We start from the raw sequence: 20,050 nt of genomic DNA on the forward strand, positions 1-20,050 counted from the left end.
GTAGCAGGTTTAGAACAAATAAAAGGAAGTTCTTCTTCACTCAGCACAGTCAACCTGTGGAACTCCTTGCCTGAGGAGGTTGTGAAGGCTAGGACAATAACAGGGTTTAAAAGAGAACCAGATAAATTCATGGAGGTTAAGTCCATTAATGGCTATTAGCCAGGATGGGTAAGGAATGGTGTCCCCAGCCTCTGTTTGTCAGAAGGTGGAGATGGATGGCAGGAGAGAGATCACAAGATCATTACCTGTTAGGTTCACTCCCTCTGGGGCAGCTGGCATTGGGCACTGTCGGTAGACAGGGATACTGGGCTTGATGGACCTTTGGTCTGACCCAGTAGGGTTATTCTTATGTTCTTATGTTAACAATTTGATTTGAAAGTGGTTTCAGAGAGACCTTAGGTGTCTACTGAAAGTGCTATCACAGCCTTGGGCCCATCCCTTCTTTAGCCAGCAGGGTCTGCAGGTTTAACAGAAGGGTTAGTCCAGGGCTAGCAGGCTGTGCGGTACATTAATACTGCCCACTGGTGGATTTCTTTGCTCTGGTGATGCGCCATGGGAGATGATCCCCGTCCCTGAATGCTGACTGCACCTGTGGGCTCTTTGAGGCGGTAGGGGAAACGGTGCCAGAGAATACATCACTCCAAATGAGCAGGGGGAACCTGCTAGGGGACACGGGGGCCAGGTTTGCTACAGCCACCCCCCCCCACCCCCCCAAATAAGACTAAATAAAGTAACCCCCTCACCCTCACGGGCATCATAACTCCTAGTATACTGGCGTGGCTTGCAAAGCACCAGGCAGCTTGCCAGTGATGAATGCGCGCCGTCAATCGCTGAAGGACTAATAACCGGTTGGCAGCTGGCTGCACGGATCCCGCCCCTGCCGCGCGCCAGCGGGAAGTTTGTCTCGCCCTTGGCGGCCGGCGGCTCTCCCCGCTGCTCTGGGCCGAGCGAAGAAGGGAGGCAAGGCTGCTCCGCGCTCCTCGTCTGCGCATGAGTCACCCCGGGAGGCTGGGGCGGTTTGACTATTTCAGGGGCTGAGCACCGGAGTTGCCGAGCGGCCGAGGAGACGCCGGAGGGGCTCGCTGGGAGCTGAGCAGGCGCCTCCCCCCTGGGGCCGGGGTCGGGTCGGTCGGTCGGGGAAGGGGAAGGGAGGAACTTCTGCCTGCGGTTTGAAGCGGGCAGGTCGGGTGGGACCTGGGCAGAGGGTGGGCTCGTTTCAGGACCCTGGACAGCGCCGGCGGGCCGGTCGCTTGTGCTTTCTGGCAGCCGGAGCTTCAGACCCTCCCGGAGTCTCCACCAACATGCCGGGGGATCTCCGGAAGTCCCCCCGAGAGGCACCTGCCATGTCCCCTTGCCGCTCCGTCTCTGAAGCCTGCCTTCTGCTCACCAAGGGGCGCATGGCTACCTGGTAAGAAATGGACTTGGCAGGAGTTCTCTTGGCTTTCTTCCTGGTGCTAGTGCTGGTGATTTCTCTGCTGTCCAACCTGCTGGTGCTGCTATGCTTCATCTACAGTACCGAGCTCCGCAAGCAAGTCCCCGGGGTCTTCCTGGTGAACTTGTCCTTCTGCAACCTGCTCCTGACGGTCTTAAACATGCCCTTCACTTTGCTGGGGATCCTGAGAAACCAGCCGCCCGTCGGTGACTGCATCTGCAAAGCGGTGGGCTTCCTGGAAACTTTCCTCACCTCCAACACCATGCTGAGCATGGCAGCCCTCAGCATAGACAAGTGGATTGCCGTGGTGTTCCCCTTGAGTTACACCAGCAAGATGCGGTACAAAGACGCCGTGATTCTGATGAGCTATTCCTGGATTCATTCCTTGACCTTCCCTTTGGTCTCGCTGTTTTTCTCTTGGGTAGATTACAGCAACGTGTACGCCTCTTGCACCTTGCACCTGAGAGAAGAGACGGAGAGGAGGAGGTTTACCGTGTTCACCATCGTGTTTCACGCCACCAGTTTCATGCTCTCCCTGGTGATACTGTGTTTCACCTACTTAAAGGTGTTGAAAGTGGCCAGGTTCCACTGCAAAAGGATAGACATTATTACAATGCAAACGCTGGTTTTGCTGGTAGATATCCATCCCAGGTAATGTGTGTGTGTGTGTGTGTGTGTGTGTGTGTGTGTTAATTCGATGTGTTCACTGTGTTTTAAATCACCCCCTTCCTTAAGGACCCAAACCCATGTCTTGCTTTTCTGAGCACCTTTTGACGTCTTATTTCATGTCCTGCAGATATGATGACCCCTTCTGGTACAGCGTTTCTTTTCAAACTTCAAAAGCTGTTTAATGAATTCAGCTGTTCATTCAGTGTCAGAGCCTGTGGCTCTATATTGATAGGCAGCTTTGTTTAAACGGGAAGCGAAGGTTCCCAGAAAAGCCAGGACACTGAACGGCTGAGTCCCTCATGTAGCTGATACGCATGCAGGGTTTATGTCGCTAACAGTATCCAGAGGGTTGGTGGGTTCTGGGCTTTTGTTCGGTCTCATACCCTTCATTTGCCAAGTTCCCGCACCTGAGACCGAGTCTCCATGGCTGACTTTACTCTTGGCTCAAGAGTCTCCTCGCTTCTTGTCTTAACGCAGTGATTGTTATTTTCCCTTTTCAGCGTGAAACAGCGTTGTCTTAATGAGCAGAAAAGGAGGCGGCAGCGGGCTACTAAGAAAATCAGTATTTTTATAGGGTCTTTCGTGATCTGCTTTGCTCCTTACATTATCACCAGGTTAGTACTCCCTGCCTCTTCCGAGAGCCTTAGGGGGCAATATGTCATCAAGAATAAGCTACCCCAAGATTCCTGGGACAGCAAAAAGACATTGAGATGATAGCAATAAACAAACAGACCTTCCTTAAAAGTCATTAGGGATACTGGGTTGGACCAAGGGTGATAAATTTGAGGAAATATGAACATAAGAACAACCATACTAGGTCAGACCAAAGGTCCATCAAGCCCAGTATCCTGTCCTCTGACAGGTGCCAATGGCAGATGCCCCAAGGGGAATGAACAGTCAGTTATCATCAAGTGATCCATGCCCTGTCACCCAATCCCAGCTTCTGGCAAACAGAGGCTAGGTACACCATTCCTGCCCATCCTAGCAATAGCCATTGTTGGACCTACCTTCCATGAATCTATCTAGCTCCCTTTTGAACCCTGTTATAGTATTGGCCTTCACAACACACTCTGGCAAGGAGTTCCAGAAATTGACAGTGTGTTGCATGAAAAAATACTTTCTTGTGTTTGTTTTAAACCTGCTACCTATTAATTTCATTTGGTGGCCCCTCGTTTTTGTATTATGAGATGGAGTAAATAACATTTCCTTATTTACTGTCTCATTTACCACTCATGATTTTATAGACCTCTATCATATCCCCCCTTATTCACCTCTTTTCCGAGCTGAAAAGTCCCAGTCTTATTAATATCTCCTCATACAGAAGCTGTTCTATACCCTAATCATTTTTGTTGCCCTTTTCTGAACCTTTTCCAATTCCAATATATCTTTTTTGTGGTGACCACATCTGCATGCAGTATTCAAGATGTGGGCATACCATGGATTTGTATAGGCATATATAACATATAAACACAGGGAGCCAAATCATCCTAAAATAGATTTATTGGTAAACTGATAAAGTAATATGAGACTTTGCAGTCTTATAAGATCTTTTTGTTTGTTTTTTACAACAAGGTATAGATGCCTCTTCCAGAAAGAGTGGGCTTTTAGGACTGGAACCAGGAGTTCATTACATGTCATTGGGTTTTTTTTAGCAGTTTGGCTTATCATCAGCACGTCCCTTATTATAGTCCAAAGGTTGAAGCTCATTGACTTAAATGGAGCCACAAAGATTTGCACCAGCTGATGATCTGGCCCATAGTTTCTATGCCTGGAAATATCATTGATGAAATAATCTAGAGTTTGATCCTGTGCCCATGGAAGTCAGTGGCAAAACTCCCACTAACTTCAGTGGTGCAGGATAGTTTTCCAGGAAGTGTCAGCTCCTGAACACTAAGAAATATCCAGTTTAAATCAGAGGTTAGTTAAAATGTCAGCAGACCAGATCTTCAGTTGGTGTAAATCTGCAGGGTAGAAGCCAATGGAGCTAAACTGATGTACACCAACTGATGTAAGCCCATTATTTTTACCATGGCTGAACCTGAGTCATGATTTTCAAAAGTGACTAGTTTTTGTGGGAATCTGAATTTTTGGGGTGACCAATTTATGATACCTTGAAGGGGCCTGATTTTCAGAAGGTGTTGAGCATCTATATTCTTACAATCAGGCCCTCTGAAGACACATCAGATAGGAGACCCAAACACTGCGGCACCCAAAATACTACTAACTTTTGAAAATCTTGAGTTTGATATGCTGGTTTTGCATAATTAGGGACATATTCTATCATCTTTCCTCACCCTGTTCCTACCACACTTGCCTTCAGTGGTACAGCTGGACCAAGGAAAGCTATGTTTTAACTTTTGAGATGACACTTTTTAGTATTTCACTTTTTTATTAGTTGAAAGGTTCTTGCCTGATTGGCTAGACAGCTGCATTTCCTCTTCTTTTGGAAGAATTGTTACAAATATTAACTTGACACCAGAAAGTTAAAAGGTTAATTGATTAATGTTCAGTATCTTATGAGTCATTTTCTGTTCATTATTGTGACCATCAAGCTATAACTTTATACCAAGCAAAGGATGAATTCTGCCATCTTCATTCAGGCTGTATTATACCCTGTTCAGCAAATTCTGGCCTCCAGACACTTTTTAATTCTGAAATATTTCCCATAAACAATTGAAACAAAAAGCCACTGCATTCCTCAGACAAGGTGTTTTGTAAATGTCAGCTAATGCATTTTCTTAATGCATTAAGTGACACTGCATATGTCAGTAGAGAGAAAGTTAAAATAAACTTATCAAGGGGTGAATTCTGTCCCTGCTCCCATGGCCTCAGAGGGCAGCAGAATGGAAAGGATTTGGGGAGGGCTATGTAGGCATCTATGAGGGCTCCTTACAGGGTTAGGCCAGGGGGTAAAGTTGGGGTAGGTCTGGAGTATTTGTTGCCACGCAGGCCTTCTGTTCTTTCCCTACTTGATGGGCTGTGTCGGGTCCACAGAGACCACGCCATCCTTTTAGTTAGAAGAGTCTTCATGGATGCTCTGGGATAGAGGATTCCCCAGCACATGGCCTGGCTACTCAGGCTATGCTCTGAGATCAGGATTTGCCCCTATCTGAAGAAATGTTAATGAGATTTTGGAAATAACAATAAATTCTGTCTGTTGGGACTAAACCCAATGGATGAAGTTCATCCTTGATATAACAGCATTACTATTAATGGGATACTACCCTTTATCTCAATGAGGTCAAAGGGAGTTTTTCCATTTACTTTAGATTAGGATTGGGACCACAATCTACCATATAATACACATACACACTCAAGTATATCTATATATACAGATCTTCTGTTTGACAGTGTTCTACAAAAATATTCATTTTGTACAGATCAAGCATATATGCCATATGTGGAGGTGATATCTAAGATAGGATAAACTGAGGTACCATGTGATAAATTGCAGATCCACATGATACTCTTATTTATAATGCACTTTTTGACTTCCTTGCTTGCTTTCTGTCATTAATCCATCTCCCTGAGGCTTGTTCTAACATTCCAAGCACTGGAGCATCTACCTTCTTAAAATTCACTTGCCAGAGAAGTGTTCTTCCCTCCACACCCTATGCACACACACAGCTGTGGAATTTGCTGCAGTATTTCACCTATCTGAGGCTCAGGATGGGCAAGATTCAGTCCTGGATGTGTGCCAGGTTTTATAGGAATATAACTTTAAAATCCAATATTCTTCAGCCCTAAAAAATGGGAGTTTTGAACTACAAGAAAAGGGAAATCCCAAGCTTCCCAAAGAGACCAAGAGCTCATTCCTAGCTCTGGGAATGTCTGGGATATCACACTTTGAAGTCATTACATTTTAATGTATAGAAAAGCTAGGTTAGGTCATTCTCAAAGGTATTTATGGTGTCTTCTGAGCTCTGTGCAGTTGGCCCCATGGTAATTAAGGCTTTGTGGGTGAATAGATATGAAAAATTGTACAAATAATTTTGTAAAGAAACCTCTCCACTCTATTCAAAGAGTTTTTCAGTAGCAGATGTGACATACGCAGAATACATGATGTTATAGTACGGTGTACTGTACGCAGTTTATTGTCGCTCATTTGAGATGACCTTCTTAACGCAGTTATAGTTTCACCACTCATGATTAAGGCTATGTTTTAGTCACGGGTATTTTTAGTAAAAGTTGTGGACAGGTAGTAAACAAAAATTCACAGCCTGTGACCTGTTCATGACTGTACTATATACCCCTGACTAAAACTTGGGTGCTCTGGGGCAGGGGTTGTCCCAGACGTTCTGCGGGTGCTTTTGAGGACACTGCACGTGCTCTGGGGGAGCGTCCTGGGACCCCCACTGCTGCTGGGGATGAGGGGAGAGTTGGCAGGGACCCACGGCCAATAGGAGCTCCGGGGGCGGTGCCTGCAGGTGGAGGCAGCATGCGGAGCTGCCAGGCCACACCTCCGCCTAGGAGCCAAGAGAGGGACATGTTGCTTCTTCCTGGAAGAGCCCTCACCCCCTCCCGCACCCCAAGCCCAACCCTCTGCCTCAGCCCTGAGCCCCCTAACACACCCAAACTCCTGCTGCTGCTGTGGGGGAGGGGTGCCATGGTCTGAGACTGCTCCAGCAGTAGTCAGAGCAGCTGGCTCGGGGGCCAGCCGAGTTGCTCAGGCAGCCCCTTGGTCAGCCGCACCAGCCACTACAGAAGTCATGCAGATCCCGGAAAGTCACGGAATCCATGACTTCCATGACATCCATGATAGACTCGCAGCCTTATTCATGATTAATGCACCCATATCAAAGTCATGCTGATATAAGCCTTTATGCCCAAGATTCTAAAACTGGGGTCAGTGACTACTGGTTATTCACAGAGCACATGTTGGTGGTCTAAAGGCAGGTAGCTGGTCACATAGCAATAACATCTCTTGGTTGTTTCCATCTGCTAAATAACATTAACAGACAGTTAAAATGCATAAATACTTTCCTAATTTCACTTTTCCAAGTAAGCAATTGCAGTAGTTTGCACATGGATATCTTGTGATTGTAAAAGAGAGGGGAAGTAGTCTGAATGATCGAGAAGGAGAGCAAATGTCCATGAGACAATGTGTATTATCTTGAGGTGCTTTATATCACACCAATGCATCATGTATTCTCTCTTCATACATTACATTTCACAATATCATTAAGTAAGGATATATTAATATATAGCTCCATATACTATAGTACATCTTACATGCCTTTCTACAGCTTGTCTAGGGAGACAGGAGGAGTCAGGAAGGCAAAACCTTGTCAGACAGCACTGAGAACTTGAATATATTGCCAAATACTAGGACAGCTCACCAAGTAGAATTAAGCAGAAGTTTTGCAATAAGTTGCTACACTTCTTTGTATACAAGGCCTCAGTGCTTAAATATATAGTTAAAGCACTTTTTCCTCCTCATGGCTGTCCTTACTCAGGAAAATCTCCCATAAATTTACCTGTGCAATGACTGCAGGATCATCCCTCAGATGCTGCACAGTATAAAAATTAATTCTTAAGATGCTATTATTCCTGAAAATGTGAGTTGAACGGTTTGCTAGTGTGGATGTAACATTCAGCTTTTCCTCTTTGTTAATGTTTAACAGGTTGATAGAACTTCTTCCTTTTGTTACCATAAACTACTACTGGGGAATTGTAAGCAAGTGCCTCACCTACAGTAAGGCTGCATCAGATCCATTTGTTTATTCTCTTTTACGTCAACAGTACAAGAAAGTCATGATCAATATTGTCAATAGGATACTTAAAAGGGATCTGTATCCTTCATCTGGCTACAACAGCTCTCTAGACACTGAAAATGATTATTGCTTACACAGAACATGCTAACTTCATGACAGTCATTAGTCTTCAAGTTAGGCCTGACTTTTGCCACCATAAGGATATCACCTGATCTATCACATGTTGACTGGACAATGGTGACACATACCTTTTGGATATGAAAGCTGGATTCCTGCAATGCATTTGATTATGGGCTTTCAAAACAGGCTCTTCCATTGTCTGCATTTAGTACAGAATGTAGCTGCATAGTCACTGTCAGGGATGGGCAGAGGTGATTCTGTCTAACCACTGCTTTGCCTTCTGCACTGACTGCTTCTTGGTAAGTGGAATAAGTTCAAGGTTTGGGGTTTAACTTGTAAAGCCTATAACATTCCAGATGCCATGTCCTGGTATTTTACTGAGGATCCAGCAACCTACTCTCTTAAAGCAAAGATTATGGGACCATTGGAGCCTAGGGCATGAACAGATAGTTGGAGCACCACTTGTACAGTATATTTGCATCTGTAATCCTGGATTTGTCTTAATTTTAGAACATTTTAAAAGAGTATTTCAATTGATGACTTGTTGTATTGATGCCTAGAATGAGTATTATGGCTGGGCACTTTGAAAACGAGATTACTATTGTTTATTATAAGGCAACATGATTGTAACATAGACTTTAAAAGTGATATGTGTATTCAATGTGCCAGTATTTTATCAAGCATAACCAAAGGCCATGTATCTGATTTACTAATATTTAGCACTTTTGTGATACTACATAATTACAATAATCGCAGTGACAGCAACAAAAACATAATCAGAGTTTAGTTAACTAGCATTGTAATTTATGTCACTGAGCCAGGTCCACTCAATACACCTTTCATTAGGAGGAAATCAGGTCAATTAGACTGTAGAAGTGACACTATATTTAAGATATTTTTTGTTCAAGAGCTATCCGATAACATATACCAGGATAAAATAGAGTAATTATTTTTAAAGAAAGTATAATGGGGAAAAAATCTTTCATACATCAGGTAAATTTGGTGAATAGCTGCAATATGGTATGAGCTTTTCCCTTTGATTTACCTATTTAATTACTTATTACTTATTATAATAATTATTATTATTCATCTGAAAAGTCTTTTGGAAAATACTGGAACAAATTATGAACAGTAGTCCATCAATTATATGTTATAATGGATATGAATGAGCAGTGTTTTGTGGAGCTCAATAAACTAATGCTTTGTAGCCAAACAAAAGCAATTTTAAAATGTATTTTTAAGAAGAAGCATACCTATAAGACAACGTATAAAGTTTGTCTTTGTTTTTTAGGTTATAGTAGCATTAAAAATTAGGGATAGAATATTGGCTTTGATCCTGCAAAAGGCTGAGAATTCTGGTCTTGATTCAGCAAAGCACTTAAGCATGTGATTTACTTTAAGCACTTACATAAATCCTATTGAAGTCAATGGGACTATGCACATGATTAAAGTTAAGCATATGTTTAAGCACTTTGCAGGACCAGGGTCAGGTGTTCAGCAGCTTGAAGGACTGCAATCTGCAGAGGATTAAAGGGCCGTATTGAAATTTCATTGAGGCCAATGAAAAGGCTCATACTGCATAACAAATAGAATGTCATTATGTTATCCTCTGCTTTCAAAAGTTGAGGCCTTTCTAATGCTCTGTTGCCATGCAAGTAAATTAGGCCTCCATGTTCTGCATCTATAGCTGGCTAGTATTAAAGCTGAATGTGCTATCATGTTTTTGTCTACTTAGTAAAGTATTTGTACTCTCTCTAACTTTGTGTAAATACAATATTTCAGAAAGAGTATTTGTGTATGACATGTTCAGTTTCTTTTCTTCCTTCTCCTCCCCTCCCTCTACTCCCTATAATAATGAAACCTGGTGTTTAAATCTTTTATAGCAACGGCATCAGAAGTGTAATAATTAGACATCTCTCCTGGAGGAATGTTAATTTGTTTTAGAGTCAAGCATTTTTGTGCCAAAAAGTTTCGATGTGCTCTGACATCTGTCACTACGACATTGATCTGTAAACTTTGGTGAGTTTAATGATAGCTGCAATGTTTAGCTGGGCTATAGTTTTTTAAAGAAAATGCTGCTCCCTTTGAATATTACATTTAATACTTAGCTGAATGTATTGCAAAATGTGACCTCCAAAACAATATGGAAATGAATAAAAATATTATTTGTGTTTACATTTTCTAGTGTTAAATGAATATGAGAGGAGAAACATAAGATATTGTGACAATATCTGAAATCAGGACAGCACTCTTTTAAAAATCAAGAGCCAGAACCCGGTGAAGCCTGATACACCTCTTCTGAAGTCAAGTGAACCGTGCTGATTCATACCAGCTGAGGACAGAGTGTCATGCATGTATTTTAGAACAGAAGCTCAATGCAGCAAGATGCTGAGTACCTACCGGAGGTGCTTAGTGCCTTCAGGTCCCATGAACTTCAATTCCAGAAGTTGCTAAGCACCTTTCAGGATGGAGCCCTAAGAGCAGATAATTCAGATGTATAAATTAGCACTTGATGTACCTTTGTGAATAATCATCATCACAGAATGATTACTGAATATGGAATTATGCCACCCTAGTCTGACTAACACAGAGAGATTTTTAACTTCACTGTGACAGACATATGCAGCATTCTTCTGTTTCAGGCTTTCTATATGAAAATACAGTGGAATCAGAATTCTTTAAGCATCGTTTGTACCCCACGTGTTACAGTGCATTTAGAAAGCAATCTTAAGTTCAGTGAGTGGGGGTTAAACTTAAGGTTGCTTGAAAAAATAGCAGCTTTGAATCTTAATGTGTTAAAATTACCCTTAGAAATTCAGTTCATCATTTTGTGAGATACTTAATACTCAGCTAGACAAAGCCCTTGAAAAGATACTGTAGAGAAAGAAGCCTATACTAGCAGGGAGATGGGGACTAGATGACACGATGAGCACGTTCTTTTTCATAAAAGCTACATGTGCAGTTGTGCATACAGAAATGCCTGTGCAATTATGTGTACAATTTCATGGACACTTAGCATGATTCACGTATTTGTATCTGCAAGTGTCCTGGTATGTTTGTAATTAATGTGGCTAGCCAGTGTGTGTATCTTGTCATGGTAACTACACGAGCAGGTTAGGTGCACAGTTGTGCATCTGATTTTTTGAAAAGCAGGTCCAAGTAAATCTCTCCAGTCTGTGGGTCAGATTCTGTGCTGTACATTGACAAAGCACAGAAGGCCGAGGCAAGGATTTAAACCACCTTTATGTCCTGCCAGTGTTGGCAAAATGGCAACTGACATAATTTATGCAGCCCAGGGGATGCTCTAAATTACAGCAGCTCTCCCCACTACCTAGGGCAGTAACACAAGCCAGATAGCAGCAGTGGAGAATGCTATGATTTGTCCCACTCCCATCTTTCCCAGTCCTCCTCTCACCATCGGTATTCCCTTTTCCCCCAGACATGCAGGGAGGTCAGCATGATAGTGGGTGCAGAGTCGTGGCTGAATCATTTCTGGTGACTTTTATGAGTATGCAATAAAACTTCAGTGGCTCTTAACTAGAATCGTGTTCATTCATTGTAAATAAAATACTTGGGATTTTTGGTGTGTATAAATGGGAACAAAACCATGTTTGAACAGAGAGAACCATCAATCATTTTAGTCCACTCCTGCCATCTCCTTTTTAAGCAGGTGTGCTTAGAAATGTTATTGATTACTGAAAAAGTCCTCATCCTAGATTTCAGTCCATTAGCACTAACGGCTCCCGTTAGGTTGCTAGGAGTCCTATTGTATATGTTAAAGACCCTCTGGATGAAAATGTCATTTTTGATATCCAACCTAAACTTTTCTTTCTGCATCCTGTGTCCATTCCCTTTGTTGCCTGGGTTTTTTGGGGTTAATATGGGTTACATTCTGAATCTTGCCCTTTTCACATCACGTGAACAGATTCTTATTCAAGCCTTTGTGGCATCATGTCAGGTGTTTGTAAACCTTAATTAGGTACGCAACTAAACTTCCTTTCTCTTTCTAGGATAAATGTGTTCAATTCTTGAAACCTTTACTAAGAAAAGGAGTACAAGTGGCACCTTAGAGACGAACAAATTTATTTGAACATAAGCTTTCGTGAGCTACAGCTCATCTGATGAAGTGAGCTCTAGCTCATGAAAGCTTATGCTCAAATAAATTTGTTAGTCTCTAAGGTGCCACTAGTACTCCTTTTCTTTTTTGCGAATACAGACTAACCCGGCTGCAACTCTGAAACCTTTACTAAGAAGACAGTCTTCCCATACGCTAAGTTAGCTTTGCTTCCCTTCTCTAGACACATTCAACATTCTAACATTCAAATGTCTTTTTTTTTAAGTATTAAGCTCAAGCTTTAATACTCCCACAATATTCCAAATGAGGCCTGACGAGGCCCTTATACAGCAGCCTCATTACCACCTTCACTTCACTTTATAATTCCTCTCTTTATACACCCAATCACCCTGTTTTCTTTCTTTGCAGCAGCCACATGCTGCAGCTCATTTTCAGACTGTTTTGTTCAAACACAGTAAATAACTGTCCTGTGCCTTACACAGAGAACGCAGCAGCACCCTCGCTGATTGGCCAGGTATTTCAACAATAATACTGTTTTGTTTTGTTTTTTAACACTATTGCCTTCGTATTAGACTTGTACTTCACTGGTAGAAAATGCTATTTGGCTCGACATGACCTTTGTGCAATGGAACTAACGTATATCCCTCCTTGCATTTGCACAGCTCAGATTGGAATTCAGCTTTGAATCTGGCCTGCAGGCTAAACAAACACTGCCTCTTTATTCATTGTTGACGAAGGCTGTGCCGAGCAAGTGAGGGGAAAATCAACTGATCAGAGGGATCACGAGGGAGAGATGTGCCCTAAATTTGGACAAGGGATTGCTGAAGCACTGAAGGCCTCCAGTGTGTTAATGCTGCTGTACAACTGGCAAAGGAAAAACTTAAAGAGGACCAGTAAAGCCATTTTTTTCTTGGTGATAACAAACATGTTAATCTATTTTTAATACATTTGGTTTGGGAAATAAGTCGTGACTGCTATATCTGATTATTCAAACCACCAGGCTCTGATATAAAGCACTGAGCTGACCTCAGTCCAACAAGACATGGAACATGCTGGTCCCCTGCCTTCAGAGCTGTGTAACAGGCTTGATGCAGGAGTCAGGGCTTGTCTCCTTGATGCTTGCAAATGTGTTTGAGTGGTGTGATTTGTAAAGCATGCTAACGTGTTGCACTCTAACTGCCCATGTAGACTATGCTAGTGCACTCTGAAAGGTACCTAGTTTGCCTGTAAATACTGGTAAACAGGATCTTGAATTGTGTTTATTGTTTGATTGTGATTTTTGTGATCTGCAAGGGAAAGTATAATCTGTGATTTTGGATTATACTGCATGTTATTTTAAAATATAAAAACCATTACAGGAGTAAGTTTGATGCTCTGAAGCGGGCATTGGATTTGGCTTTATGAAACCTGGGCCTTATTTCTGGATCCATCATTGACACTGTATTTCTTTGACTTATCTGCACTGTGCCTCAGTTTCCTCACCTGTAAAATGGGCATAATATTGTTTACTCACCTTTATAAAGCATCTGGAGAGCCAGAGATGAAGAGCACTTGAATACGTGGTAAGTATTATTAAATACAGCCTGAAAGCCTCTTCTTGCAATGTTTAAACCCTGTGCGGCATCTGTCTAGCTGCATTGACAAAGACCCTTCCCCACACCCTAATCACAAATAACTAAAAAGTAAGAGGCAAAATCTTGACCTGGCTTAAAAACTGGTACAGCAATAGGAAACTGAGTTGGAAGGACTCATCCTGTGTCATTCAAATCAATAGGAGTTTTGACATTGACTTAAAGGGGAGCAGGAGCAGATCCAAAGTGATTGGGGCCCAGATCCACCAAAGGACGTAGCACCTGACTCTCACTTTAGGTGCCTAATTCCAAAAGTTAAGTGCCACTGAGATCCTCACCGCCCTGATCAGCTGCTGCCTAACCCTGGAAGTACTGAAGCCCTTTGCACATAAATTTTTGATGTTAAAGTCCTTGAGATGCCTAAATTTCTGCCTCTGGGCACCCATGCTACTGCCTCAGTCCTGAGGCTGGCGCTTATCTCACACCTAAGCCCCAGGAGGATCCTCAAACCATTGCCTAACCTATCTCTCCTGCAGGACCAATCTGGTAGGTGTACTCAGAGTACTCCCAACTCCACACAAAATGACATGGGCAAGGGAGGAGAAGTCCCTTGTAACCTTTAGTCCAGTGGTTTGGGAACTCACCCAAGATACAGGAGACCTGTGGTCAACTCTCCCCTCTGCTGATGCAGAGCAGGGATTTGTACTTGGGTTCCCCTACTCTCAGCTGAATGCCATGGGGGTGATGGAAATTACATTGGGGTGGAGGGAGAACCTTTTGACATGCAGACATTTTGACTCCCCATAGAAGGGAATGACTTGGGCTGACACCACCACTCGAGAGGTAGCATATGGGTCCGACACTGAGAGCGGGAGTTACTCAGCCGGGAGACTCTGCTCTCCACAGAGGTACACTGGAGGGATCACTACTCCCTTGTGACCCAGCAGCAATATATAGCAGCAGGGCCGCTGGAGTCTGGGTCACCACCTTGAGGCTCAGCCTCAGAGCAGCTCTGCAGCTATTCTCCAGGAGGCATTGTGGTGTCCTCTCCTCTCAGGATGTGAACAGTGCTCCAGAGGTGTGCTGGGAAGCAGTGATTTGTCCCGCTCCTTGGTAGGACCTGACTGAAGTCATTAGAATTCTGAAGGGCACAGTGAGGCATTTAGATGAATAAGTCTTCCTCTTTCTTCCCCTTCCCCTATGGAAAGAACAACAATGGATAAACCACGGAAACTAATGGCTGGGAAATTTAGAACAAGCAACAGCGTACCGTCATCCTGCAGAAGCTGTTGGCATGGTAGGTCCTGGAGTTAAATAGTATGGCTAGATATTAAAAAGGGCTGGATCATGCTAAGATTACTGATGACAGTTGTAGTTGTGCCCATTATGGTCCTTTTTCTGCAATCTTTAATTAGGAAAAGCTCCTATCAAATTGAGTTGTGTAAGGACATTATTTGTAATAGCTCATCTTCTTCCAAACACTATCAGCAAGGGCCAGATCCTCAGATGGTACAAACTGGTGTAGCTTCATTGATGTAAATGACTTACACCTGCTGAAGATTGGGCTCAAAATACTGACCACTGCCAGAAGCAGGAGAATTGGCTTGATTGGCCTGTGGGAGATGTACACATGTAACTAAGAGGAAGCTTTAGCCGAAGGTCAGTGCTGATATTGCAGATCCTATTTTCCTCTGAAAAGTATCCTGCTATTCAGTTTCATTTTCTTTTCATTCATTTTAATCCGGGTCCCACTAACACTCACTTGGGCCACCCTTAACAATTCATTACTTCCTCCATTTTGTACATACATCCAATACTTGTAAATGGTTCTTGCATCTGCCCTTAATCATCATTTGGCCAAGGAAAACATATTTACTGACGTTCATATACTACTTCCTGATGAATCAGTCCTTCAAGCCCTTTCACAATTTTTGTTGCTCCTCTACAAATTCCTTTCAATTTGTTGACATTTCTGGTACTGAAATACCTGTGCTTTCAATGTTTTAGTGGCAAGATGGGAATAAGGGAGGGATGCACAGTGGTGCTGATAAGTCTGAACTTTGTTTTCTAGGCTGAACTGCATAACAGGAGCCATTGAGTCCACTGGATAGTGTTACAACCAATATGTTTTTTCTCTTTTCAGGTGCAGGACCTAATGAGCTTCCTGCTAATACTCAGACCAAAATCACTGCATCTAGAGCTCATTGTACACATGATTTCTTTGGAGGGAAGAGCTGCTATATAGGTTTGGCCTAATGCCTATTGAGGCCAATCAAAAAGCTCTCACTGATTAGGATAGGTAAGCCTACCTTTGTGATTGATGGTCCCCTACACCAAACATCACAGCAGTATTCAGTATCCAATCCCAAAGGACCGGTCACTTACCCCAGGTCAATTGCACATTAGCTCTGACACCAAAGACAATGCTGGTAGCCAATCCTATAATAAACTATCAAAAGATTTATTAACTAGGAAAAAGAAATGAGAGTTATTTACAAGGTTAAAGCAGGTAAACATATAAACACAAATGAGTTGCAGTTTTAAGTTTCAAAAGGTAATAGAAACTTCTATAATAAGCAAGTTGTGCGTGTCCTTTACTGAGGCTAAGTACTGGGGATCTTTTGCTTATGCTTAGTAATCCTTGCTCCTCAGAGTCCAAGAAGCATAAAAGATACAGTTTCTTCTTGTTATGGCCTTTTATTTCTTCCCCATTATGCTTCAAGTTGCAACTTCAGCTTTTGGGAGGAATTCAGTTGCATGTGTCCTCTTCACAGGGGCGGAATGGAAGGGGAAACAATCAAAAAAGTCTTTTTGTCCTCTGATGTTCCACAATGCTTTGTCTGGTGTTGATGGGCCTCCTTTTGTTAGACGGGAGATAACACTTCCTGTGGCAAACTAGTATTTCACACTTGTTAATGCTTCTTTCCTGACTGGTGATTTGCAATTATAGAGCAAACACTTAAATATTACCTTATAACATGGGATTTAGATATTATAAGTGAGATTAATGCATGCAGCAACTTACAAGCATTCCATAAAGTCTAAACACTGAGCTCTTTTTTAAATAATTCTAATACTTATTTTAACAGTACTAACACACAGGTGAGCCAGACTGGTTCCAGCTAGGTATTGGCAGTGTTCAGCTGAAAACTAAGGGCCCTGGCATAAGCTGGCACCTGGTTTGCCAGTGTCACAGCACTATCCCAAGTTAGCCCTGGAGAACATTCTTACACCTTTTGACTATAAAGCTTTCTGAGCTGAGAAAGAGAGTAATTGAACTGAGCCTCAAAATAGGACTTTTAAGTTCTTTTCTGGTAGAGCTTATATTAATTTTTAATATTCCATCTGTGATCAGGAGAAGAGAAAGACCTTTGATTCTCAGCACAAATCTTTTCAGCATACTTATTTCCCCTTGTTTAGTTCTGTGGTGCTCAGATATATTCAAATTTTCAGTCACATTTTAAGGGAGCTAGAGATTCGTCACTCATGGACCTCATCTTTCCTAACAAGCCAAACTGGATGTCCACAACTTCCCTTAACAATGTTCATGCAAGCCCACTAGGCATTTAAAAAGCAATGCAGCAACATTAAGGGGACTAGGTAAAAATAAATGCCCTTTGGTGCCTTTGAGAGGCAGCTTGGCTTTGCAGTTGAAATGCTGGACTGGGACTTGGAAGTTCTGGGTTGAATTTCCAGCTCTGCCACAGACTTTTAATGTGACCTTGTGCAAATCACTCTCTCTCTCTCACTGGACCTCAGTTCCCCATCAGTAAATAATATTGATTTCTTTCTCCCACCCTTCATCTCCCCCCTCCCCATTAAATTGTAAGCTGCCCAGGGCAGGGACTGTTTCATGCTATGGGTACAATGCCTAGCAGAATGGGGCCCTGCCCTGAGTTGCAGCCTCAAAGTATTACTATAATGCACATAACACATATTGCTCAGCTGCTCGAAACCCAGACCAGTAAGGGGTTGTATCACCACCTGCCGTGCCTTAAATGGATGCCTATGGATGCCTTACCTATGGATGCCTTAAATACTATGCTACTGTCTCTCATAGCCTGAGTACCAAAGCCAGTGAACACGCATGAAGCTCCATTACCCAGTAACTTTTTGCAGCATGACTCCAACACTCTCCCCAATCCCAAATTTCCCCCAAACTGTCAGTGGTATGGTGTCCCGCCTTCTCCTGCAACACTCACAGAAGTTATTCAGTTTGCTGCACCTTTAAAGAGACAGTAAACTGCATCTCATTAATTTAAGTGGGGTTTGACTAACACCTCTTCTTTCAATCACAGAACTGTGTTGATTTACGTTAAAAGTTGTATTAAAAGTAAAGCAAGTATTAATCAAAAAGGCATTGATTTAAGTGATATCATGCATAAGGAATTAAGATAGAAAGAGTAAAAATACATTTCTAAAACTAAAACTTAATTTCAGCCTAAGAAGATTTCTCATCTAAACTCAGTTCCCAGAGACTTCAGCTCCTTTGTTTGGAAGAGCCAATGTTCTGTAATTTCAAGAGCTCTGGCCTCTTTACTCCCTCAAGTGATGGATGTAAAAATGCCAATTTCTCTCTCCTTATATCCTCCCAAAGACCACTGACCCTGTTCCAAGGGGCAGGAATGCCTACTGGGGCAGTGCAGTCTCCATCCCCCATACAGATTGTTGAGTAGTCATCCTTCCTAATTACTTTCCTGATGGCTTTGTTCACCTTGCATATAAATGTGCTTTTCTTTGTCTTTTGTCACACCTTGCCTAATTTACATTGGAGACACATTCAAGAAAGAAGAACCACATTCCTTGGTCTGCAACAATGTGGCTTAGGCACTGCTTGGCAAATATATTTTAAGAACACGTTTCCAGCACATGTCTATCAAGTCCTCTGTGGGGTTACTGTACAGACATCATGCAAGAATATGAATGATCAGTAGGTTATTAGTTTTCCAATATCACCTTTTCGGTGTATATTATGACATCAGTGTGCCAACTGGCATTGGGCTGCTCTTAAGGTCACACTGATGTCCTCCCATTTTGTATCTCTGCTGCTTATTTCGTCTCTCTGGGCATAAGGCTTTTGTCATAAATATAAAGGGAAGGGTAACCACCTTTCTGTATACGGTGCTATAAAATCCCTCCTGGCCAGAGGCAAAACCCTTTCATCTGTAAAGGGTTAAGAAGCGAAGGTAACCTTTCTGGCACCTGACCCAAAATGACCAATGAGGGGACAAGATACTTTCAAATCTGGAGGTGGGGGGGAACAAATGGGTCTGTCTGTCTGTGTGATGCTTTTTCCAGGAACAGATCAAGGCTGCAAGCCTTCCAACTCCTGTTAAGTTAGTAAGTAATCTAGCTAGAAAATGCTTTAGATTTTCTTTTGTTTAATGGCTGGTAAAATAAGCTGTGCTGGAGGGAATGTGCTGTTTTTGTGTCTTTTTGTAACTTAAGGTTTTGCCTAGAGGGATTCTCTATGTTTTGAATCGGATTACCGTGTAAGGTATTTACCATCCTGATTTTACAGAGGTGATTCTTTTACCTTTTTTTTAATTAAAATTCTTCTTTTAAGAACCTGATTGATTTTTCATTGTTCTTAAGATCCAAGAGTTTGGGTCTGTGTTCACCTGTACCAATTGGTGAGGATTTTTATCAACCCTTCCCCAGGAAAAGGGGGTGTAGGGCTTGAGGGGATATTTTGGGGGAAGACGTCTCCAAGTGAGCTCTTTCCCCGTTCTTTGTTTAAAACGCTCGGTGGTGGCAGCATACTGTTCAAGGAGAAGGCAAAGTTTGTACCTTGAGGAAGTTTTTAACCTAAGCTGGTATGAATAAGCTTAGGGGGTCTTCCATGCAGGTCCCCACATCTGTACCCTAGAGTTCAGAGTGGGGAAGGAACCTTAACAGCTTTATATTTATTAATACCTAATATCTCTTCACTGTCATTTAAAGCCCATCCTGAATCACTTTGCAGCATGGTTCTATCCTCTTGTGTTTGTTCCTTTTCCAGTTTTGGTGTCATCCATAAATTTGATTGCAGTTGAATTTTCATCACAGAGAACTTGCACCCGACAAAGAAAAAGACCTTTTAAGAGACTTCACTTCTTATGCATCAGCCAAAATAAGCAGAAAGTACAAGGGAACTGTGGCTGGCACCCATGGTACTGCATACCAGTAGACTGACATATGCACAGTTGAATCTTTCTAAGATGATAAGACAGTTTTCAGTTTTAATAGCATGCTTCAGCACTATAACAGAATCAGCTCTGTGGACCACCTGGAATGGGTATAAGGACCTTATTTTGAGGGTCATTGATTTTGTTAACCTGTGACCAGCTGGGAAGAGAATGCAAAATAAAATATAATTATCACTGTAGGTGTTTTTATTGAATTTAAATGAGTTGGAGTTCTCTTAAGTGCTTATTTTATTTTATTTATTTTGGTAAATTTATTTTTTGTTATTACATTTATCCAGAAA

The 20,050-nt window shown here is 42.3% G+C and overlaps 1 protein-coding gene across 2 annotated transcripts; it reads left to right on the forward strand.

The window, feature by feature from the left end:
* The first annotated feature begins 911 nt into the window (after positions 1-911).
* On the forward strand, positions 912-13,862 carry GPR78 (G protein-coupled receptor 78). 2 transcript variants are annotated; one of them, XM_048848993.2, is made up of 4 exons: positions 912-2,083; positions 2,602-2,715; positions 12,419-12,524; positions 12,673-13,862. In XM_048848993.2, the coding sequence occupies exons 1-4, from the start codon at positions 1,416-1,418 to the stop codon at positions 12,763-12,765; spliced, it is 981 nt and encodes a 326-aa protein (XP_048704950.2). In that variant the 5' UTR covers positions 912-1,415; the 3' UTR covers positions 12,766-13,862. The 2 variants fall into 2 exon arrangements, with proteins under 2 accessions (XP_048704950.2, XP_048704949.1); XM_048848992.2 differs by lacking the exons at positions 12,419-12,524; positions 12,673-13,862 and adding an exon at positions 7,726-10,110 and having other exon boundaries at positions 1,139-2,083.
* Positions 13,863-20,050: the final 6,188 nt, after the last annotated feature.

This window comes from Caretta caretta, chromosome 4 (assembly GCF_965140235.1).
Source record: "Caretta caretta isolate rCarCar2 chromosome 4, rCarCar1.hap1, whole genome shotgun sequence".
Lineage (NCBI taxonomy): Eukaryota > Metazoa > Chordata > Testudines > Cheloniidae > Caretta > Caretta caretta.

Excerpts from the sequence above, each read along its gene's own strand:
- GPR78 (XM_048848992.2), top strand. The coding sequence starts at position 1,416 with ATGGACTTGGCAGGAGTTCTCTTGGCTTTCTTCCTGGTGCTAGTGCTG. Across the intron at positions 2,084-2,601 it reads CTGGTAGATATCCATCCCAG|CGTGAAACAGCGTTGTCTTA; the intron begins GTAATGTGTGTG and ends TTCCCTTTTCAG. Across the intron at positions 2,716-7,725 it reads GCTCCTTACATTATCACCAG|GTTGATAGAACTTCTTCCTT; the intron begins GTTAGTACTCCC and ends AATGTTTAACAG.